General features: G+C 41.6%; 1 protein-coding gene across 1 annotated transcript in view; it reads left to right on the top strand.

The window, feature by feature from the left end:
- The window catches only part of LOC110543413 (doublesex- and mab-3-related transcription factor C1-like), a 30,693-nt gene extending 20,421 nt beyond the window's left edge, over positions 1–10,272 (top strand). Inside the window, exons 2-7 of the mRNA XM_060374525.1 lie at positions 6,528–6,679; positions 6,980–7,035; positions 7,362–7,498; positions 8,273–8,333; positions 8,522–8,651; positions 9,569–10,272. Coding sequence (XP_060230508.1) covers positions 6,622–6,679; positions 6,980–7,035; positions 7,362–7,498; positions 8,273–8,333; positions 8,522–8,651; positions 9,569–9,681 — 555 coding nt within the window. The 5' untranslated portion in view covers positions 6,528–6,621 and the 3' untranslated portion in view covers positions 9,682–10,272. The remainder of the gene's footprint in view (positions 1–6,527; positions 6,680–6,979; positions 7,036–7,361; positions 7,499–8,272; positions 8,334–8,521; positions 8,652–9,568) is intronic.
- The last annotated feature ends 12,627 nt before the right edge of the window (positions 10,273–22,899 follow it).

Here is a 22,899-nt window from a genome sequence, read left to right as displayed (position 1 = left end):
AGTTCTGCTGATTGATACCAGTGAAGATCTTGTGAGCAGAGGCAGAGAATTCTTCTGTTGCCAAGCCTAGAGTTAGGCTGAAGAGTGTTGGACAGAATGGGTGGGTCTGTGTCTAAGAAGAGGAGGTGCTGTGACTGCTCCTCACGGGTCAGTCCAGCTGCATTTATCTTACCTCTGCTTCACGGTTCTTATTGCAGCTACTGACTCAAACCACATCTCACCAAATATTTCAATGGACATTCACTGTTTAGTTATGTGCACATGCTCTCTCTCTTTTTCTCTTTCCTCTCTCTCTCTCTCTCTCTCTCTCTCTCTCTCTCTCTCTCTCTCTCTCTCTTCACACACACACACACACACACACACACACACTGAGAAGACAGACTACCTACCTAGGTCCTTGGACTTGAAACTTCTAGTTCTCTTTTGTGTTGGTGGAGCTGAGCCCTGGATCTGAGGTTCAGCAGGGACTGGAGAAGTCATGTCATAGAGCTCAACTTCCCAACTGAGTTTGGGCCTGTGTTACTCACTTTTTTGTCAACCTGATACAAGCTAGGGTCATCTGGGAAGAGGAAAGGTCAGTTGAGGAAATCTTTCCATTCGACTGGCATGCATTTTTCCTTGATTGACAATTGATGATGGGGTTTCTGCCCACTGGACAGGTGACCCTGCGTTATACAAGAATTTAGGCCACGCAAGCCACAGAGCTACACAGTAAGGATAATTTCTCTATGGCCTCTGAAACAGTCCCTGCCTGAGTTCCTGTCTGTCTTCAGTCAATTCTAGGACCTAAGCCTCAGGATGAAACAGGACCTTTCCTCCTCAGCTTGCTTTAGGTCCATGCCGTTAATCACAGCAATAGGAATCCAACTAGCACGGGGCCCAAGTCAGTAGACAGAGGACTCTTGAGGAGAGATGCTGCTCAGACCCTCAGATATGCCACAGAAAGAATGCCCTAAGCCACAGGGCACACTGAGATGACCAGCTTAGAGATGATCATCTCCACTGTGCATCTGACTGGATTTGGACTCAACTGGGAAATGTATGTCTGGATATGTTTATAACTGTGAGGATGTTTCCAGGACCATTCTCATGAGGAGAGGTGGATTCCCTGTGCATGAAGCCTCTGTCATTACATGGTCTGTTTTACAGGCTTGAATAAAAAGAAGAAAAGAAATACCCGTGTCCCCTGTTCCATGCATTCCATTTTTCCCAGTGTTGGAGTCTCTGTTGGCTGCTCTTGCCACAGTGAATTCTACCACACATTCCCCTCCAGTATGGATTGTCCCTTTTAAACTGTGAGCCAAAATGTATGTTTTTGAGAGTTATTTTTGAAAGCAATGAAAAACATAACCAATACAAGCTCCAGTTCTTCTCTACTTGTGGATCCCATCCTGGCCATCCTACAGAAATAGAGCAAAAAAGGCTTGGGACTTGAAATAGAGTCTGAAATAGTGTCTGTCTGTACACCACCTGCACCTCTGAGAGGACCCACCCCTCTCCGCTAGAAAGGACATGGTTTCTCACAGTGGGCCATGCCAGGCATTTTTTCACTCCAATAGTTTGAATCGTACAGGAGACTATGTTATTTAAGGGGGAGAGGTATTTATGTTTTTCTATATCTTGTTTATGTTCTCCTGCAGGGAAAATACATTTCTAAGTTCAATAAAACTGACTCCTCCTTCTTAGGGTAAAGGATTAGCCATGCTCCATCCTCCCTTGCAGCCTTGCCCTGAGGAAACTATGTTACACTACCTTACAAGGTCACCCTAGGAAGTCAAGAAACCCTCAACATGCGTAGAGCAACTTTGCGTAGATGGAGACGAGGTTGTTTCTTGGAAGGCCCCTTGTCTTAAGGATTGATGGATTCCTGGGTACTGTGAAGTCTACAACCCTTTCAGAGGCTCCATAGATTCTTTGCGTATGTGCCCCTCTCCCACCTCTTCATAACAGCAACTCAAGACTTTTAGCAATAAAGCCTGCTTAAACTACAAGGGTAGAACCCTGTAAGTCTCTTCTCCTGGCTGTATGGTATTTTGGGGTTCAGAGCTGCCAGCTGTGAGAAGAAACATTCCTGTGTGGAGATTGCATTGCAACAAATGCTCCCCATGGTGTAAGCATAATTCCCTAAAGGAGGGCACCTGATTCCTTGGCAATACTCAGAAAGACACTTGTTCTCCTCTCCAAGGTATCCTGTCCCCTGTCACCAAAACATTGCCCCCAGAACTTTTTAAATTGGTGTCATTGTGGAATGGGAAGGAATTATCAGGAAGCCAAATCATTGTAAAGTGTGCTGGCATTTATTTCAACCTCACTGGAAAAGATTCTGGGGAGAGCAGGCACCTGGGCAGCAGCAGGTCTTGCTCACTGCCCATGGCCCCCTTGGTAGGACTGCTGTGATCTCAGCCTCGCTGAATCCAGAGTCCCCTCCTAAGGAGGAAGCAGGGAGACAAGGGAAGCCTAGAACCCTGCAGAAACTGAGAGGAGGGCTCAGGTGCTGCCTGGGGAGAGCAAGGGAGACAGACAGGCTTGCTCTGAGGGGTTAGAGGGGCAGGGGCTGGCTCAGAGCCCTCACCTGAAGAACTTGGGCATGCGTGCCAGTGCTGGCTTTCCAGGACCTTCTTGGAGGAGCAGGCTCCTGGTTCCAGTTGGCCCATTGGATGAGTTCTCCATGCTGTGAGCCAAGGCAACACCTTCGTGGGAATATTGTTGTGGGTTTCTCACAGTCTGCAAAAGAGAGTTAAAGTCGTGGTCCCATCATGGCTGCCACCCCATTCGTCTACTGTGTTGTGCATCTGCATTGCTGGTAGAGGTGCCGAGGATGGAGACGAGGGAGACCTACCCTGACCAGACCCCGGCCTCCCTGGAGGGTGTTCCAGACCACATGGAAACGGGACTCACTGATCCAGGAGGTGGAAAGAAGGGGATGAAGATCATGCTTCCAAGAGCGTGTGTGATGGCTAGAGTGAAGTCCTACTCAGAGACTTCTTTGCACAGATGTGCTGAGCTCTCCACTATGCTGGGTACAGAGTGGGAGGCCTGCCTTCCCATAGCCCTAAACCCAGTTCTTTCATAGCTCTATCTAACCTGTGCCCATGGTTCCTCCCTGCTTCAGTCCAGTACATTGTGCTCAACCAATGGATACATTTCTGATATGTTTCCTGCTTCCTGACGCCTGCCCCTCCGAACTTTCTTTGTTTCTTCGCTTTGCTTTTCATCCCACTTCGCGGCTCAGCAGCCTGAATGCAAGACTGACTGAAAATGCAGAGTTCTTCAGGTTCACAGTAAGTGCTCCTTCCACAGGGTTTCGACACACACAAAAAAAGTGTTTATGAGGCCTGTCTGTGGACATCCCATTTAGTTAAGACTAGGATGTTTCTCATGGCTCTCAGGAGGCACAGGGCTAAAATGGTTCCTAAAAGCCCAGAGCATCTGCTCGGCATTTCGCCCTGAGGCCTGATAGACTGGATTCTAGCTTTCCTCTCTGAGGGGTTTGTGGTCCACAGCTCATGGGCCTATCTGCTCCTGTATGTGTGCTTCTGGTGGGCAAGGGAAAATATTTTGAGGCCTGAAGAGGTTCTACAATGTGCAGGACGGTCGCCAAGGGTCCAGACATGGGTTTTGAAATTTAGCACTTTACTTCTTTGTGAGCCATTGGAGCCATTGAGGTCTGTTAACTTTTACTGATGTGTACGTCTTGTCGCACGGTGACTCCATGTTGGGGTGCTGATCGCCATGTTGTATGGTAATAGTGTATTTCTGGAGTTCAGTCCTTCATCTTTGTCCTCCTCTAGGTACAGGTAACCATTGGAGGTCTTTAGAACTTTTAGTAATAACTTTTCCTTTTGTTTATGATGACAGAGAGTGAAAAATCCTGACCTATTAAATGTTTTTATCAAAAAGCATAGTACTTCCTTTTATTTCAATTTCTTCCAGCAAGATTTTAATTGTTTTCTGTAACCTAGTCTTTCAGTGATTGTGCCAATATTCTCAACCGATACTTCATTTATTTTACTGTTAATGAGTATTGTTATTAAAATACTTTGAGCTTCCAGACAATTGAATTTTAGTGGGTCTGTGCGTAACAAATATTTTTTTCAATACCATTGTATAACATTTCTAACATTTAGGGAATGACTTCTCTCTACAGTGTAGAGTATTTCCTGTATAAAATGTTATGTTGCTTTTAAATGAAGGAAGATAATCCAGAGGTGTTCCCCACCCCCACCCCAGTGGAATGCAACCAAGCAAATCCTGATTGGTCAAAGTAGAGAAAACAATTGTCTGTGGAGTGTTCAACCATAACTGGGATATTTGTACCATATGCTTCCGAACTCCACCCCACCTACGTTTAGGGAGCTTTATTAAAGAAGGAAGATTGTGAGACCCAAAAGTCAGGAAAGACCAAGGTAAAATAATGTCTTTTGCTCATGACAGGACCATTTTTGAATGCATAGCACATAACCTGCAAATTATCAAGCCAATCAATAATTTAGCATGGTTGAGGGAGGTGGGGTCCTGAGTCTCCATACCCATCTAAGGAATTATGGACAGCTGATAGCTTTTGGGCTTCGGAAGAATCTGTTTTCTTTAGAGATGTGGCTTTGGTGAGTCAGCCATACTCCTTTGGATAGCTCCACACCCAGGAGTGCAATTTTTTCTCGGTGGATTATTAGAGAAAAACAAAGAGGAACCAAAATGTATGAGGTGGTAATGTAGACGGTGGGCATATTAGGAGTTAGGGGAGGAGTAGGGTTTGAATATGTTACAAATGCACTGCATCAATGTTTCACACACATATGAAAGGAAGACGTAAAATTTGGTGGGGGTGGCAGCTGAGTCTGGGAGGAGCTACATAGAATATGAGGGGTGGGGTAGAATATGGTCAAAATACATTGTATGCATGTATGAAATTCTCAAAGAATTAACTAAAATAATATATTAAAATACATAAGTAAAGGAAAGTCTTTTACTTCCCCCTTTCAATCTATATGCCTTTTATTTATTTTGAGTTTTTTTTCTCTTTGTGCCAGTTATAGCCTAAAGTTTAATATATGCATATGGTTAAAATCTGTAGAGAGAGACATTCTGGCTCATTTCTGAATTTTTGATAGGAATAGTCTGCCTTTTCAGTATCGCATGCTTTCTCTCATATACACAGTCTAACTCATATATACATGTATATAGACATACATACCTCAAAGTAGAAGGGACAACATTTATGGAGAGAAAAGAAACTAAAGGGTAGTTTTAATTACTCACACATGCGCGCGTGTGTGTATATGTGTGTGTGTAACTATTTGAGGGGAAGAAGAGCACTGGGTAGAAGGTGAGTAACGGAGGGTAATGAGGGTATATATACAAATAAAATGCAATGATAAATGTGTGTGGGAAATGTCAGAACTAATCCATCATTTTGAATGCTAAATAAAAATAATATTAAGACTATTAATATTAATTAAAAACAATTATTTATATTTTCAGCAGTAAGTATTTTCTAGCACCGAATATTTTGGTGCTTTATTTAGATGTACTTTATTGGATTAAAGATATGCCCTTGTGCTCCTACATTGTAAAAATTTTAATTTGATATTTACCATGGGCTTTTATGTTGTTAAAATCTCTATTCTGTTACACATCTTGGCAACTACTGCTCTTTTCTTTTATCCCACTAACACAATAAAATTCATTGCTGGATTTTTTTTTTTTTTTTTGGTTGTGAGCCTAGCCTTTAACGGCTGAGCCATCCCTCCAGTCCTCGTGGGTTTTGTTTGTTTGTTTGTTTGTTTGTTTTTTCTTGAGACAAAGTCTCACTTTAGTCCAAGCTGTTCTATGTAGCAAAGACTGGCTTTCAACCTGTTGGAATTCAGTTTTCTGAACCTTCTTGATGTTGGGATTATAGACATGTGCCACCAAAGCAGATTTAGTGTTAATATTTAAATGGAAAATTATCCAGCATTTCTAGGGAAAACTGTGTTTGATAGTGGATATTTTTCATGTATTCTTGAATTCAAACTGCTAAAATTTTATGAGAGAGGTTTGTATCTATGTTCATGAGCAATTCTGGCTGGTAATTCTTCCTGTACCATCTTTCATTTCTTTATAAAAGTAATGTTGAACTCATTAAATAAAGTGGGGAAGTGTTTTATTTTACTTTCTAAAAAAGCACTTGTCAAGTTGCAGTAGCTTTTTGTTCATTTGGACACAAATAAATGCCAATGCCAGTTATGCTTAAGACATGTGCTGAGCCAATGAATAAAGTATAGTATTTTAATGAGGCAAGATATGGTGATTGGTGCAACTTGGGAGATTCAACTTAGTCCCAACAAGGCAGCAGATTGCTCTGACAGCTCTTACAGCCATGGCATCGCTGTCCAAATAAGACGATAAAAGCATTTCTGCCTTTTTAAGTCTTGGGAGTGTCAAAATTGTGCCTTCTTTTTCTACATATAGTGTCTGGGAAAGGAAATGATCAGGCTTCTATATGTAACTAACATTAGGTCTTCAATTCCCCCCCCCCCCCACTTTAGGAAAGGTGGTGAGGACTTTTCTGCTGTGAGTGCCTCCAAGAAGGATAAGGGTACACGGGTAAAGAGACGCCCGGTTAAGAGACAGAGAAGGATTATGGCTGCTGCCTCACACATTCATGTCAAGAAACTGACTGTGGAAGAAGGAGTTCACAGTAAGTGTCTTCACTAGATAAGGTACCTGAACTTGGCAGGGGTGGGGTGGGGCTGGGGCATGGAGCATGAGTTATTGTGCCACCAGTCCCATCACTGACTTGCAGTGTGACGTGCAGCAAGAATTCTCCTGTGTATTTATATTTAAAAATCAGTGTCAGGTACCAAGTATTTACAGGGAAGAATGATTTGGCAAGCACCAGGGAGCTAAAAAAAAATCAATAATGACATGAGACCCAGTTTGGTTGTGGGGTATTCTAGAAAAAGGAATTGTCAACCCAAATGTGACTCTTATTTTACAGCTGGAAAGAACACTGTGCACCAGCTCCAGACCCAGGTTGACGTAGCAACCCAGGTGGTAAGAAGTCTATTGCCTAAAGGGGAATTCACCATCAGCCATTGCCCAGACCCTTTCTACTACATCCCGAAGACAGTTTCCATTTCCAACCCTATGACAAACTCCTCTTGTGGCACTGGGAAAAAAAAAAAAAAAAAAAAAAAAAGCACTTCTCCCTGGACCCCAGTATTGTCAAATCCAAGTAAAAAGTAAGACTGGGCAGTCTTCAAGGTTTCCACAGCTCTGAATTACACGTTCTTATTTTCATCCAAAAATATACTCATCCTCTAATCTCTTCATGAACTTCTGGGTGCCTGATTCTCATCTTTGCTATCTACCCCCTTCAGGAGAGCCCCCAAGGGCCGGTGCTGATGAGCCAGCTCCCGGAAACAACATCTGTGCCATATACTCCGGAGACTGTGGGGCAGCAACTGATGGTGTCTCTTTCTGAGGAGCCCCATGGACCCTCTGCCATGCCGAGCATGTGAGTGGATGAAGGAACAGGGAATGTCCTATGTCTGGAGATTTCCGAGTTTGCGCTTAGTGACAAGTAAGAAGTAGGAATATGGCAAGAGGAAGATGGAAGTAGGGGAAGGAGAAGGCAGCATCTTGGTCAAAGGGGCAAGGACAGAATGCTCTCAGATTTGCCAACTTCTGTTCGTGAGGGTCTGAACAAGTGACTATTTTTCCAAGTCTCTGTTTCCCAACAAGTGTGTTGGTGAACATACTCTATATCTATAGCACTGAAAAGAGGACTAATACAAGGTCTACCACATAGGAGACCCTCAAAAGTTTTGAGAATGTTATTACTTTTTGACAAACAGACAAAGAAGGTCCTGTTAAAATCTGGGAACGTCTAGAGGCCAGCAGAAAAAAATTTCCTAGAATTGTCTCTCACGACCAGAGATGACTGGGTAAAATGGTGGCAGAATCCAGCCACTGAAAAGTAATGGTACTCACATACCTTCAGCCACTTTCAGAATAAAACACAAACATTGTGATTCGTCATCACCTCTGTAGCCCTGGGAGGAAAAAGCCAGTACAAATTATTGCCTCAGAGACTTAAGTAAGTAAAACAGGGACAGAAGGGACAATGAGCTAGCCAATAGAAAGGAGTTGTCTAAAGCACAATGATAAATATCCTTGAATTCATTTGGAGTCCCAGATGTCAGCATTTCAAATCTCTGTTACTCTATCTACTGGTAGTTTATTTCCATGGGAACTTTTAATCCCCTGACCTCTCCTCTTCTTCTTCCAGGTGCTCAAACCTGATTGTTCAGCCATGTGCCACCACTGACCCTATGCTACTGCAACCACAGGTCCTGGCAAAGACATGGGATTCAGAACAATGGGAGGCAACAGCCTTTGTAGATGGGAACACTAGTGGACTGAGTGGAGGTGGGGGAGCTGCTGGGCGAAACTGGGTGCTAGGGCTGCTTGCCAGAGAAGAGGACAAGAGGAAACATACTTCTCTGGCCTTCACTCTCCCGCATCCTTTCTTCTGCAGGGCCCCAGTGCCTCCAACCAGGCTTCGGTTTCTGCTACCTTAGAGTGGCAGGAGATGCTGGAGGCTGCTGAAGCTCTGCTAGCTCTGAAGAACTCTTCTCAGACACGTCACCAGCCCTGTGGCATTCCAGGTATATGGGAATATTTGGGAGATGAGAAGCTAAGTGAGGATCTATTGGTAGCTGGGAATCCAGAGTTGGTTGTTTTAACCACCTTGGAACCAAGCACTCAAGTTCCTAAGGCTGATTTGAGAGATAATGCCTAGGGGCTACTCAGTGACTCTTCACCTTATTGAATGTTTTGCTCGATAACAAATGGCCGGCGGTGCCCTGGACCAAGAAACAGGTAGACTGAGGTTCCTGAAGGGGTCAAGTTTTGCTCTAGGGAAGGCTGCATATCAAGTAGAAGGATTAGAAGAAGTGGGTATGATGTTTCCCAATGCGTAGTTGTATCCACTTCCCTTGTAGACTGAGGAGGACTGGAAGGACATGCACGGGGGACAGGGGTCTCAAATAGAGATCGAGATGCTGACTTCAGGCATTTCTCATGTAAATACGGAGCCTGGACAGCCTCCTCAGGCTAAATTTTACCCGTGAATTTAAGCAGCTCACTCAAACAAGAAGAGCTTCAAGAGCTCAGAGGAGTAGTCCGTGGCTGGGGATGCTGAGATGGAAATCTGGACACTGACAAGACAAAAAACACTGCTGGGGACTGGTTTGTGGGTAGGAAGCCACTCTGGGTGGACATGCTGGAACAAAAGGCAATTAATGAAGCTGGAGAGATTCTCGCTGAGATCTCACAGAGTGGGTGATGTAGGCTGGGCCAGAAAATCTGTGAGATAAGGAGACACACAATTTCCTCTACTAAGTAAGGATCACATCTAGAGACCCCAGGTTTGACCAAAAGGGGTGGCTGGCTATGACTGAGTGATGGTAGAGTTAAGACCAGAGATAAGAAATTCTGATGGGAATCTGAGAATTTGTGAGAGAGAGCTGAGAGGAGTATCACGTACATGATTGGGATCTGTCCCTTGTCTATCTTTCTTCAGGTCCTGCTGGAGAGAGGGGACTGCCGCTGGCCAGCCCCTCTATGCCACCACGGCCTGCCAACTCCAGTTCGCTGCCTTCTGGACATCTGGATTGCATGTCCCTCTTGACCTAAGAACCCAGACTGTGAGGCCTTGCTAGAGCACTGCCTGTTTGATTCCTGTTTCTAAACTTGCAAAATGGCTCCTGTCCAAAGTGCTTAGTGTGTTTTTTAAGCATTCAGGTATTTTATAAGCTTTCAGATCCTTTTTATGACGTAAGGCAATGACTCGGCTTTCCTATGTTCTTTACCCCCACCCCTGATTTCTTTGGAAGCTGGGGCTTTCTATGTGTCTTATAAAATGCTTCGTGCAGTCTAATGTGGCCAATCGATCAGTGGGGTTCCGAGTGGCGTCAAAGGCCAGTGTTTTCCTTTGTGTGCGACGGCGCACATAGCTGTGCACTACTGTACTTCCACAAGCCTGTGGAAACACGAAGATTCTCACATTGCATCTAGATTTGTGTGGTACCAAAAATCAAGAATTTTGTAAGGCATTAAGAAATGTGTTCTTCTTTTTTTTGAAATTAAGCACCATGTGGTAAATATTAAGGAAGACTACTTTGTTAACCAGTTAGCCGGAAAATAATTTTACTAAAGCATCAAGGAAGAGGTTCAAAATAACAAACGTAAGTCGCAATGTCTTTCACGATTGCACACCCCTTTATTCGCTACCCAAGTCAATATTATGCAGTATTCAGACACAATGTGGAAATAAAGACTACCAGACAGACAGAAATCTCAACCAGACTTTGTTGGATACACACATTCCCCCCTTTTCTTCCATGCCATATCTCATTTCATTGAAAATTATTGATGATACCTATTCCTACTATCCCCCCCCCTTTCCTGATGCTCTGTTAATCAGAATTCTGATATTTTCCACTGGATGGTAGAAAGACCAACATGCAAAATCAGGATATGGAACAAGACTGAAAAACATCTCACTTATCTTCTACTCCCTTGACCAGTTATGTGGCTAAATGATCCCCAAGTCCACCCTTCCCCGATAACAGATGATTAAGGTCAAGTATTCCTGAAGGAAGATGTGAGGAAGAGCCAAGGTCCTGCTATACAGTGGCATTCTCGCCACATGTTGGTCTCATATTTGATTTAGTCCTTCTGTATTGGATGTGCCACTAGGCAATGTGCCCCATTCTGATTGCGCAGAACTATGGCTCACGCAATTATTGTATCTTTTAACCTTTGTTTGTATTTAACTTTTTGTCTGAAATCTACGTAAAATTTATATTCAGATATAGTGTAAAGAAGACGTACAGTCATACAAACACCATGTGTTAAACATACTCCAAAGTAGGTAGCATTCATATTATGATGGTCAAGAATACATGGACTTCAAGACCTGTTAGAAATGTGGAGGTCAGTTGAGAAGGTATAGCACATAGGCCATGATAACAAACAAAAAAAGAATTCTAGCTATGAGTGTAGTAAAATTCTCAAGCCTGTATCTCTATGCCCCTATCTCTACTATGCATAATGTAGAACAACCAGGAGAAATCTGGAACACTTAGCCTCTGTACTAGGGTTGACAATCTTCTGGGTTATTTTTCAGCTAGATGACAAACTATTTTCTATCTTGTTTGACTTGGAAGGATGAAGGAAATTGATTGGCAGGTAAAGAACCCCTCAAAATAGAGGCAACAGCATTTAAGCTGCAGGTCTAAACGCAGGCACTGTGAGAACAAGAAACTAGAAAAAGTTATACAGGTGACTGAACCTCTGGCCCACTGGCAACAGACTTCCTGCACACTAAGCAAGTATGCAGTCTTGGAAAAATGAATTCTTTAAATGCTCAAATCCTAACAAAATATTAAAAGTCCCAGAGAAGCATGGCACAATTACAGAAACAAATTACAACTCCAGAAGCCTCACTGAAAGAAACTCACGACTAGGAGGGACTTCATGAACCACTGGAAAACATCACCGTAACTCTGTTTGATGAGCTAAATGAGAACACGGATAGCCAAAACAGTGTTCAGCATAACAACAAAAATGAAGTCAAATTTGGAAGACTCAGGTCTGATTTTTTGGTGTTTTCAGTTTTTGTTAGATTATTTTATGTTATGTGTAAGTGTTTTGCCTGCGTGTATGCATATGTTCCGTATCAATAATTAGTGCCTGTGGAGCTTCAGAAGATGGTATGGGATCCCCTGAAACTGGAGTCTCAGATGTTTGTGAACCATCATGTGGCTTCTGGGAATTGAATGCAGGTCCTCTTCAAGAACAAGTGCCTTTTCTCCAGTCCCTACACTTTCTTATTTTAAGCCACGTTATAAAGCTATAATTATCACGGTATTCTGATATGGGTGTACACAAAGACAAACAGCCCAACAGTATACTATAGTGTCTAGAAATAAACACTCATCCACATGGTCAGATGACCTTTGACAAGGGTGCCAAGTCCACTGGATGATGGACATTATTACCCCAATAAGACATATTGGAAAGCTACATGGGAAAAAATGCAGTTGGCAATTACATTACCTAAAAATTACCTAAAAAGAATTAAGAAGGCACAAGAAAAATAAAAAGAGTTGCCGAATTTAAATTCATCTGCCATTTCAAGAACAAGATGAAAGTGAAATATTTCTTCCATTGGTTAAAAAATAATTTAATTTGTGGTTAATTACTATTGAAATAAACTACTTTAGAATAGTTTTGGATTTATATAATAGTTAGTAGTAAATGACTCTCCAAATTTGGGTAGCAATTGTATCTATCACTTTGGAAGTGGTCTTCACACATATCCATGCAAGGTTACTGATCACTTAGCCAGCAAATGGAAGAACAATTGGAACGATTAATTTAATACTTGTATAAATCAAGCAGTACAAAACAATATGAGATAAATAGCACCAACATATAAGGGTGGAGATTCATACCAATAAGTAATCTACTTTTCAAAAGAACACATATAAACATTAGAAATGTAAATCCAAGCACGCTTACATACCTGTGAAAGGAGAATGGAGTGTTAAAAAATAGGGAATTAATGAATAACTAAAGGAAAGGATTGCATCACGCAGTTTGAATATAACTTTGTGAAGCATACAAGTTATATTTTTAATTCAGTCCTCGAATTTTGAAGCCACAGAATCTCAGAAACCAGGCAACAGAAAAATAGAATTCAAATTCTTCACTGAGCATTGGTTGATCATATAATTTAGATCATCTTTCCCACTGAGGCAACCCCACGCATAATCACTGTTTAAAAATTACGGGTAGTGGAAACCTCCCGGGTAAAGATCTCGCAGAGGCCAACAGTTGGACATCAGGCTCATACTAGGTATTGATAAGCTGAATACCTTATAGGGCTTTATGCACTCTCTTGAGGCCAACAAGACAAAGACTCCTGAGCCTGCCCGTGCTCCACTGTACAGCAAGGAACATGGAGGGGCTCAGCGCATTCCCTGAAGCAGTACTGTGAATCTCAGTGGATCTTCACAACTTACTCTCTGGTGTCTTATGAAAGTGACTTGTGAAGCTGTGACCCTAAACATACAGGCAACAGCTGAGCATGTCTTGATGAATTGAAAAAGGAAGCAAAACCTTACAGTTTATAAGTTGTCGTAATTCCTTTTTTGTTGCTATGATAAAACACCACAACCAAAGTAACTTAAAGAAGAAGGAGTTGGTTTTGTCTTTTTGTTCCAGAGGGTTAAGAGCCTGCCATGGCAGGGAAGCATGGCGGCATGGTGGCATGGCAGCATGGCAGCATGGCAGCAAGCAGTTGGTGTGGCAGATGGAGCGGGAAACTGAGGGTGCACATCTTCATCTGTAAGGAAAAGCAGAGAAAGCAAACTAGAAATGGCCTGAGTCTTTTTTTAATATAATTTTTATTTATTATTTATTCACTTTACATCTTAGCTGTAGCCCCACCCTCATTCCCTCCCAATCCCTCCCTCATCTCCTCTTATGCCCCTCCCCCAGTCCACTGATAGGGGAGGTCCTCCTCCCCTTCCATCTGACCCTAGTCTATCAGGTCTCATCAGGACTGGCTGCATTGTCTTCTTCTGTGGCCTGGTAAGGCTGCTCCCCCCTCAGGGGGAGGTGATCAAAGAACCAGCAACTGAGTTCATGTCAGAGACAGCCCCTGCTCCCCTTATTAGGAGCACATTTGGAGACTGAGCTGCCACAGGCTACCTCAGTGCAGGGGGTTCCAGGTTATCTCCATGCATGGTCCTTGGTTGGAAGCCTGCCCTCAGTGACGTATTTCCTCCAGCAAGGCCACATCTCCTAAAACTAACGAAATAGTGCCACCAACTGAGCACCAAACCTTCAAATGCCTGATACTATGGGGAACATTTTTCATTCAAACTACCACATTCCATTCCCTGGCCACCATAGTTTCATGGCATCTAATAATGAAAAATGCATTTTTTTCCAATTTAAAAGGTCCCCAGTCTTCCACAGTTTTAATACTGATTAAAAGTCTCTACTGAGAGTCAAGGCAATTTCTTTTCTTCTCCCTTATTTTGTTTTTATTTATTTAGCATTAGGTTCAAGACAAGGTAGGATTTCTATCCCCTAAAAATCACTCTATCTTAAAAAAAAAAAAAAAAAAACCAACAACCTGTTTTTCCTTGATTCTTTGTGAATTTCATATAATGGACCCTAATCCCACTCATCTTCCAGTCCCTTGGTGTCCACTCTCTGCCCTTGTAACCTCTCCCACAAAAAAAAATTCAAAAAACCAAACCAACCGAACAAACCAAAACAAAACCACCTTTCTGTGGAAGCTGTAGTGTGTCACACAGTTTACCCTTTGGCCCGTACATCTTTATATACAATTGTTCATCGCAAGGAGTCATCGGTCTGCTTTGAGGCTTCTGGTTTATGCTACACTATTGACACTGGATGCTCACCAGGACGCCTCTCAGAGACCCTGTTGTTGTCCTGTGTCTTGGAGATCCTGCAGCTTTGGTTCTGCAGGAACATCTCCTTCAAACACTCCAGCAGTTCATAGATGGGGTAGATGTTGGGGTGGGTCAACTCAAAGCCCCGGATCTGGGCCTGGCTAGTAGCTGAGGTGGTCAGCTGCCAGCTGTCCTGCACTCTCACCACCAAGGGAGTCCTCCATCATTGCCCCAGCTAGTTCATCCAATGCCACAGTGAAAAAAGGGAAGGGCCAGCTCTCCCACTCTTATGTCCTCATGGCTGGCTTACCTGCACCCACACCACCAAGACCAGCTTTACTGTGCTTCCCAGGCAAGGTGTGGGGCCTGCTCTCCCTCTTGAACTCTGGAGCTGTCAAAGTCCTGGGCCAGCTCTCCCTTCTGCTGCAGGTGGCAAGGAGCAAGGGGACTCCTGTGCCTAGTATACCTCACAGCAGATGAGTGACTGGGCTAGCTCTTCTGTGCTCCCAACCTTGAGGCTGGCTCATCCATGTCCCTGCCACCGGGGTCAGTTCTATTGTGCTGCATAGGCGAGGTAGGGCCCAGTGCCCAGAGTGTTACTGCTGGTGAGGGGCAGGACCAGCTTTCATGCTCTCTGGGCCAGCTTTCCTGCTCTCTGGGCCAGCTCCAAACAATTTTGTAATTGCATTTCCTGTAGAATAAAAAAAAGGCAAACCACATATTTCCACTATATAGTGATACAGAATATACATTACTATTCCCAGATGGAGGAATGGGAGCAGAGTGAAGAAATACTGGATCAAAGCAAGACAAAAACTCAGTAAGGTAAATGCCAAATCCTGTTCTTCCATGTCTGATGTTGAGACTTTAATTTCAAGGGGCTTGGATGGCCCTACTCCTCCAACTTTGCTGTGTGTAACATACAAATTTCTCTTGGGCTGGTGCCACTCCCCGTATTTAGCTCTCCTTGGCTGGTAACTCATGACTCTGTCATCTCCAGTTTCTTGGAATCTTCATCACATCCCATGCTTTTCTTTCACAGTTTCAGCTAACAGACTGTCAGACCTCCATGCAAGGATTCTACTGCCACAGAGAAAGATTACACAACACCTTCAGTCTTGTAGTCTTTATGACTCTAAAGCCAACATTACGTGAAAAACTGAGCCAAGTTTAGGTGCCATCTTGGGATGAATGAAATGCTGAAACTGCAAGAAGAACACATAGGTAGCATCCTACAAGATATAGGTGTAGGGAAGGGTTTTCGCAATAGGACTCTATTTGCCAGGTATTGGTATCAACAGTTGACAAACGGGACCATAGAGAACGAAAAGGCTTCTATACAATCAAAGAAACAATCTAGTAAATATGAAGTCCCCAGATTGGAAGAGAATCCTTGTTTGTTACATACTTGATAGAGGATTATTTTTCAGAATACATACAAATCAAAGAGCCGAGAAAACAAATGGACTGTAGCTCTGAGCAAAGAGTTCTTAAAAGAAGAATAATGGTGCCTAAGAAAGATCTTTGCAATGAAGTAAATGCAAATTACAACTACTATGAGATTTCATCTTAGAAGGGCTATCTAAGGGCAAGAAACAACTGACAGCAAACGCTGAGCATGTGGGGAACAGGAACACTCATTCATTGTTAGTGGAACTGTAAATTGTTGCAGCTCATTTGGACATCAGTGTGGATAATACTCAAAAGCTAAAAACAAATCTACTATATGACTTAGCTATACCACTACTTGGCATATGTCCAAAAGACTCACCATTTTACTCATAGATATTTACAACTATATTCATTTCCATCTGTTCACAATAGCTAAAAATGGGAACAATTCAATTGTACACAATGAGATACTATTCAGCTGTAGAGAAAAATGAGATCATGAAATTTGCAGGTAAATGGATGGATCTGAAAAAATATTATACTTAAGAAAGAAATCCAGGCCCATAAATAGAAAAAAATGCTTCTTGTTTGCTTCTATTTTTGGATCTTAACTCTGAATCTTTATATGTGAATATATTACATGGAATAACAGCAGAAAAAGTGAAAAGGGATCACAGGGGCTGGGGCCTCTATAGAGAGGAATAGTAGGCTACAGATACAATGAGAGAAGAGAAAGGAAAAATGGTGGGGAGTGGGTGGGAAACATGGATGAATAGGAGGGACATGGGGTAAAAACACTAAGGGTTTTTTTAATTTAATTTTTATTTTTTGTATTAATCACAGTTTATTCATTTTGTATTCCAGCTGTAGCCCTTCCCTCATTACCTAGGTTGTTTTTAAAAGCTATTGGAAATATTATTTTATGTTTACTTAAAATTATTACATACATGTATATATGATTTCAAATATATATTTGTATATAATGAATATATATGTATATATATAATAGGGTTATGTCACTTGGAGATAACAGTATGCTCTCAAGAGTTATTGACTATATAATAATAATAATAATAGTTATTATTATTATTATTATTATAAGCTGTGACAGACATGGGAAATTTCCTTTTGAGTTGTAGGATGTGGGAATCTGAAATTATAAGGTATGGCCATTGACCTTGGTTGCCTCTCAAAAATTGAAAGCAAGACTCTATTACTGAAGACACCATGATATACTTTGGGCAGAGCACTTACTTAAAGGGATAGAGGTAGAAATGACACGGAATCCTCCTTCCCAAAGACTAACTCATACAGTACTGGAAAGAGCTAGGCCAGCTGCCAGGGGAGAAAAACAATCAAAAGTTTCACCCAGCTGTAATGCCTATGAACCACAACAATGACCAAAATGACAAGATGTCCCAAAAGGTGCAATAGTGGCACTTACATCCTCTGGCTAACCAACAGTCACCAAATTGGATCCACTAATTAAGACAGGCTCAATAGGTGGGAATACATGCTTTGCACTGTAAGCCTAGACCATTCCTCCTAGCTGGTGAAGCCATGAACTCTAGAAGAGAACCTTTTTCCTTTCCTAAACTAGGATAGCTTATAACTTCATTCTAAATACTTATACTTATATCCATAAACAGATGTAACTGTAACTCCTATCTTAAGAAGCTTCTTTTTCACCAGATGGAAACTGTTACAGAAATCTACAACTGGTCAAAATGCAAAGAACAAAGGACTGTAGGGTTTCCATCCCTTATATATACAATACAGCCTCTACAGCTAATGCCCAGGGAACATTGTGGAAGAGGGCGAGGAGAGACTGTAAGAATCAGAGGACCAAGAAGGGATGTCTATTTTGAGACAATGTCTTCTATATGTGACAGGAAAGCGCATTCAGAAAAATCTCAATTGTATGGTTGGTAAACAGGACATTAAAAAACAAACACACAAACAAACATTGATTGACACATAAACGTGATGAAGGAAATTATCACAAGGCTTTTCCCCTAGAAGAAGAGTTACAGGTAATTAATGGTTGCTGAAAGAGGAAGAATTGGTCTTTCTCATTTCCAGCCCCTCCCCCCAATAAATTATCCAATTCCAAGAAGCCTAAATACAAACAAATATGAGCAACAGTAAATGATCTCAGCATGCTGTGTGGATAAACTTATGTGAACACACATGTAAAACAATCATAATTAAATAATAATAGGCTGTGAATTTGATAAGGAATGAGAGTGACACAGGAGGAGTGAAAAGGAAGGAGACAATGATGTAAACACAGTACTCATATGAAATTATCAAAATAAAATATTAAAATTGGTTTTCACTACCACATTACTTCTTTTTGCATATATGCACTGTGGGGCATCCACACACACACACATACACACACTCATACATACACAGAGTTCCATAAAGAGATTTGAGTTTTCTTCATTCAAGTTCATCTTTTATATCTCTTAATAAATATGTACAATTTACAAAGGATGTTGACTTCATTGGGAAAATTAAAACAACAACAAAGGTCATGCGTTTGAAAAAGACGAAGGAATGGTATATAGAAGGGCTTGGAGGGAGAAAAGGAAAGGGGGAAATAATGTAATTTTATTATAATTTGTGGTGGTTTGAATGAGAATGACCCCCATAGCTACATATATTTAAATGTTTGTTTCTCGGTGAATGTTTTAGGAAGGATTAGTAGGTAAGGTCTTATTGGAGAAGGTGTGTCACTGGGCGTGGGGTATAAGCTGTGGTGTTCCAGAAGACCATGCCAGACCCAGTCTCCCTTTCTCTGCCTGCAATTTGAGGTTCATAGGTAAGCTCTCAGCTCCTGCTCCAACACCATGCTTGCCTGCCTGATGATACACTCCCCATTTTAATGATTGCAGACTAACCTAGCCCTCCAAAACTGTAAGCAAGCCTCCAATTAAATGCATTATCTATAAATTGCCTTGGTCACAGTGTTTTGTCACAGCGATAGAAAAACTAAGACAAATGTAGAACCTAAAAGAAATAATTTTTATCTGTGAAAAATTTATCAATTATTACCTTTTTGTGCATTCTTAATGAGAGAGGAGGTCTTCCTATGTTACCTAGGTTGGTCTTGAACTTGAACTCTTGACTCAAATGTTCCCCTCACCTTTGCTTTCATAATTGCAAGGACTACAGGTGTGAGGGTTGTAACCTGGTTTTAAACTGTCTCCTAATGTCTGTAGGGTCAATCTTTACATCAACAGTTTTATTTATGAAAATGGAAGTATATTCTTTATTTCATATTAACATACACAAAGTCCAATCATTTTCATTTTATAAAACTACTTTTTATTTTAAAAACATTTTATGACAATTTTATACATAAATACTTTGCTTACATCATTTATACCCCTTCCTGTCCCACTCCTATGCCCCTCCTAAGTTTAATGCTCTTCCTTATATATATCCTACTGAGCCTAATGCTGATCATAAGTACATATGTTTCGAGAATAAATGCGTTACTTCATGTTTTGTTCAGGCAACTATATTATTGTGTTGTGTTTTGTTTTTCTGAGATTGTTTTCAATTTTTCCTAGGGTACATCATTACAGTCTTACATACTGTTTGCTCATATTCATTCTCATTAACGTTTTAAATTTTTTTTTGTCCTTTGAGATTTTGTGCAGTGTATTTTGACCATATTCACCTGCTCCCTCTCCTCCCAGAATACAATCTCTCTTCTCTAACCCAATAAAGTATCCTTAACTACAATAAAGTATCCTTTTTTTCACCCACCAAGTGCAATTTCTTCCAACCATCTATTCTTGAATGTTTGTCTTTCCCTTGAAGTGTGTTTCACTTACAAGAGGTAACACGCTTAAAGAAAACCGACTCTTCCTCTTTTAGAAGCGTATCAATTGTCGAAAGCTCCTCATATAGAGGTTGTGCCCACCTTCTCTCTGCAAGCTAGGATTTTTTTTTCTGACTTGAGCTTGCATCTCCTCTTTGCATGCTATACCAAGTACTGTGAGTTAATACATGCAGCTTCCCTGCTGTATCCATTGGATGATTTCCAAATATCCATCCATTGCCTCTGATCCCCCTTTTTTTTTGCCTCTGACTCTATTTTTTGTGTTTTTTTAAATTTTTTATTATTAATTACACTTTATTCTCTTTGTATCTCCCCATAAAACCCTCCCTCCTCTCCTCCCGATCCCACCCTCCCTCCCCCTTCTTCATGCATGCCCCTCCCCAAGTCCACTGATAGGGGAGGTCCTCCTCTCCTTCTTTCTGATCTTAGACTATCAGTTCTCATCAGGAGTGGCTGCATTGTCATCTACTATGGCCTGGTAAGGCTGCTCCCCCCACAGGGGGAGGTGATCAAACAGCAGACCAATCAGATTATGTCAGAGGCAGTCCCTCTTCCCATTACTATGTAACCCACTTGGACACTGAACTGCCATGTGCTACATCTGTGCAGGGGTTCTAGGTTATCTCCATGCCTGGTACTTGGTTGGTGTATGAGTATCTTGGAAATTCCATGTGTTCAAGTTTTCTGGTTCTGTTGCTCTCCTTGTGTGGTACCCGTCCTCTCCAGCTCTTACTATTTCCCACTTCTTTCATAAGATTCCATGCACTCTGCTCAAAAGTTGGCCATAAGTCTCAGCTTCTGCTTTGATAGTCTGCAGGGCAGAGCCTTTTAGAGGCCCTCTGTGGCAGGTTCTTAGGTTGTTTCTTGTTTTCTTCTTCTTCTGATGTCCAACCTCTTTGCCTTTCAGGATGGGGATTGAGCGTTTTAGTCAGGGTCCTCTCTCTTGATTAGTTTCTTTAGATGTACAGATTTTAGTAGGTTTATCCTATGTTATATGTCTATATGAGTGAGTATATACCGTGTGTGTCTTTCTGCTTCTGGGATACCTCACTCAGGATGATCCTTTCTAGGTCCCACCATTTACCTGCAAATGTCATGATTTCTGTATTTTTCATTGCTGAGTAATACTCCATTGTATAGATGTACCACAGTTTCTGCATCCATTCTTCAGTTGAGGGGCATCGGGGCTGTTTCCAGCTTTTGGCTATTATGAATAAAGCTGCTACAAACATGGTTGAGCAAATGTCCTTATTGTGTACTTGAGCCTCTGTTTCAGTCTTCTCTTCCACAGTGATCCCAATGTTGTAGACACAAATAGTTAGTCTTACCTATTCTCAGGATGGTCACATCTTTTAGAAACCCAAATTTTCAGACTATACAAATTTTAGACCTGTCCTATAAAGTTGGTAATAAATCTGGAAGGTGAGGAGGACCCAAAAAATGATAGCTCATATTTCAGCTCTGCTGGAAATTATATTCTATGAAAACTTTTCTCAGACCTCAGTAACAAGATTCATCTTAAAATCATCTATTAGAATGGAAACCCAATCTCCAAGTATTTACATATCACTGTTGAGAATGCTGTTTCGTGGACACTGAAAAGTCAGGATAAGCTGACCAGTTACCTCTTCAAAAGCAACACCTGGAAGATGAACTGTGAAATAAATCCCTTCTTTCATCAAAGATATTCTGGTAGGAAGGAGGCAGGGTAAATAATACAGAGGTAAAGAATCGTCCAGAACAATCTAAACATCGGAAAACCTGGTTTCTTCCTACAAAGGCAGGAGCCCTTACTGTGGAAGAGGCTTGTTAAATAATAAAATCTGGTTTGTGTTTGTGGATCCAGCACTGTGGCAAAATTTCTTCTGCTCCCTGTTACTTATATATCCATGGCTTTGAAACCTTTGGACATTTACTTAGAGATCTACTTCTCAATTTTCAGTAATTGAATGTTTATCAAATCCTCCTGCTGGTTTCATGTTGTAAATAAACAGAGACCAGAAGCATCTTTTCTCCAGTGTTCCAATTTGCAAGACCACCTTACAACTTTCAAGGATGACAACAAATCCTAAATGAAAAATCAGTAATTGTACCCCTTATTAAGGATATCAGCCTGTCTTTTTCTCTTGAGAATAATAATCCTGGACTTCTTACTGAATGCTTGATCACTCCTTTCTCTTCTGTTCTGGGGTCCTTGTTTGCAAAAATGTGTGTAGAGGGATGGCAGTGTGCTGAGACTCAGCCCCAGCTATGAACATGCATTACTAGTGGCTGCTACAGAAATTCAAAATGTCACGTCCTACTGTGGGAGTCATTTTATCAAGCCTTGAACTATATTCTTGTACTGTAGTTAACAAAAATAAAAGATGGTGTATGAACTCTACTCAATTTAATTTTGATAAAAACTCCAAAGTACTCACAAAATGAATGTATTGTCCTTTTGCCATGTGTTCTCAAGAAAAAAGATAAGGACACTGGATTGCTCCCCTTATTGTAAAGTTGCACATGAATACTCTTAGTAAAATTTGCTTGAAAATCATCTGGAAAATAAATGGAGCAGAGGGTATACACGAAGGGAGGTTCGCGCTAAGTTATTAAAGGTGACTGAAAGATAGGTAATTGCTGTCTTTTTTCCTGCAATGATTCATAAAAGTTGTCCCCAGCCCCAAACACCACCACCATCGGCAGAAATAACAGAGTTGTCCAAGATAAAATGCTGCTTCCCACCCCTGGTTCTCTAATATGAGACTGTGTTGTGGAGCTCAGTAGTTGACTGTTTATCACTGTGTGTTAAACTGTGTGTTACCACTGCGTATTACAGAACGTTGCAGAGATCACCACAGAGCTCTGTCTATAATCCCAGCACTGAGAAGGCTGAGGTATGAAAACAACTGAGCGTTAAAGGACAGCCTGGGCTACACAGTGAGTTGAACATCCAGGCTACCTAGTAAGACCATTTTTTTTTTCAGTAGAATTTTTATGGGCTAGAGAGATGGCTAGACAGGTAAGATGACAGGCAGCTGTTCCACAGGATATGTGTGTGATTCCCAGCAACCACCTGGCAGCTTCCAAACATCTACAGCAAATTGAATCCCGGGGGGGGTCCAACAAGTTCTTCTGGTTTCGGAGGGGACTGTATCCATGCGGTGCTCAGACATGTATGCACTCCAA

Source organism: Meriones unguiculatus, chromosome X, assembly GCF_030254825.1.
Source record: "Meriones unguiculatus strain TT.TT164.6M chromosome X, Bangor_MerUng_6.1, whole genome shotgun sequence".
Taxonomy (NCBI): Eukaryota; Metazoa; Chordata; class Mammalia; order Rodentia; family Muridae; genus Meriones; species Meriones unguiculatus.
The sequence above is the reverse complement of the archived record's forward strand: the minus strand, read 5'-3'. Positions and strand labels throughout refer to the sequence as shown.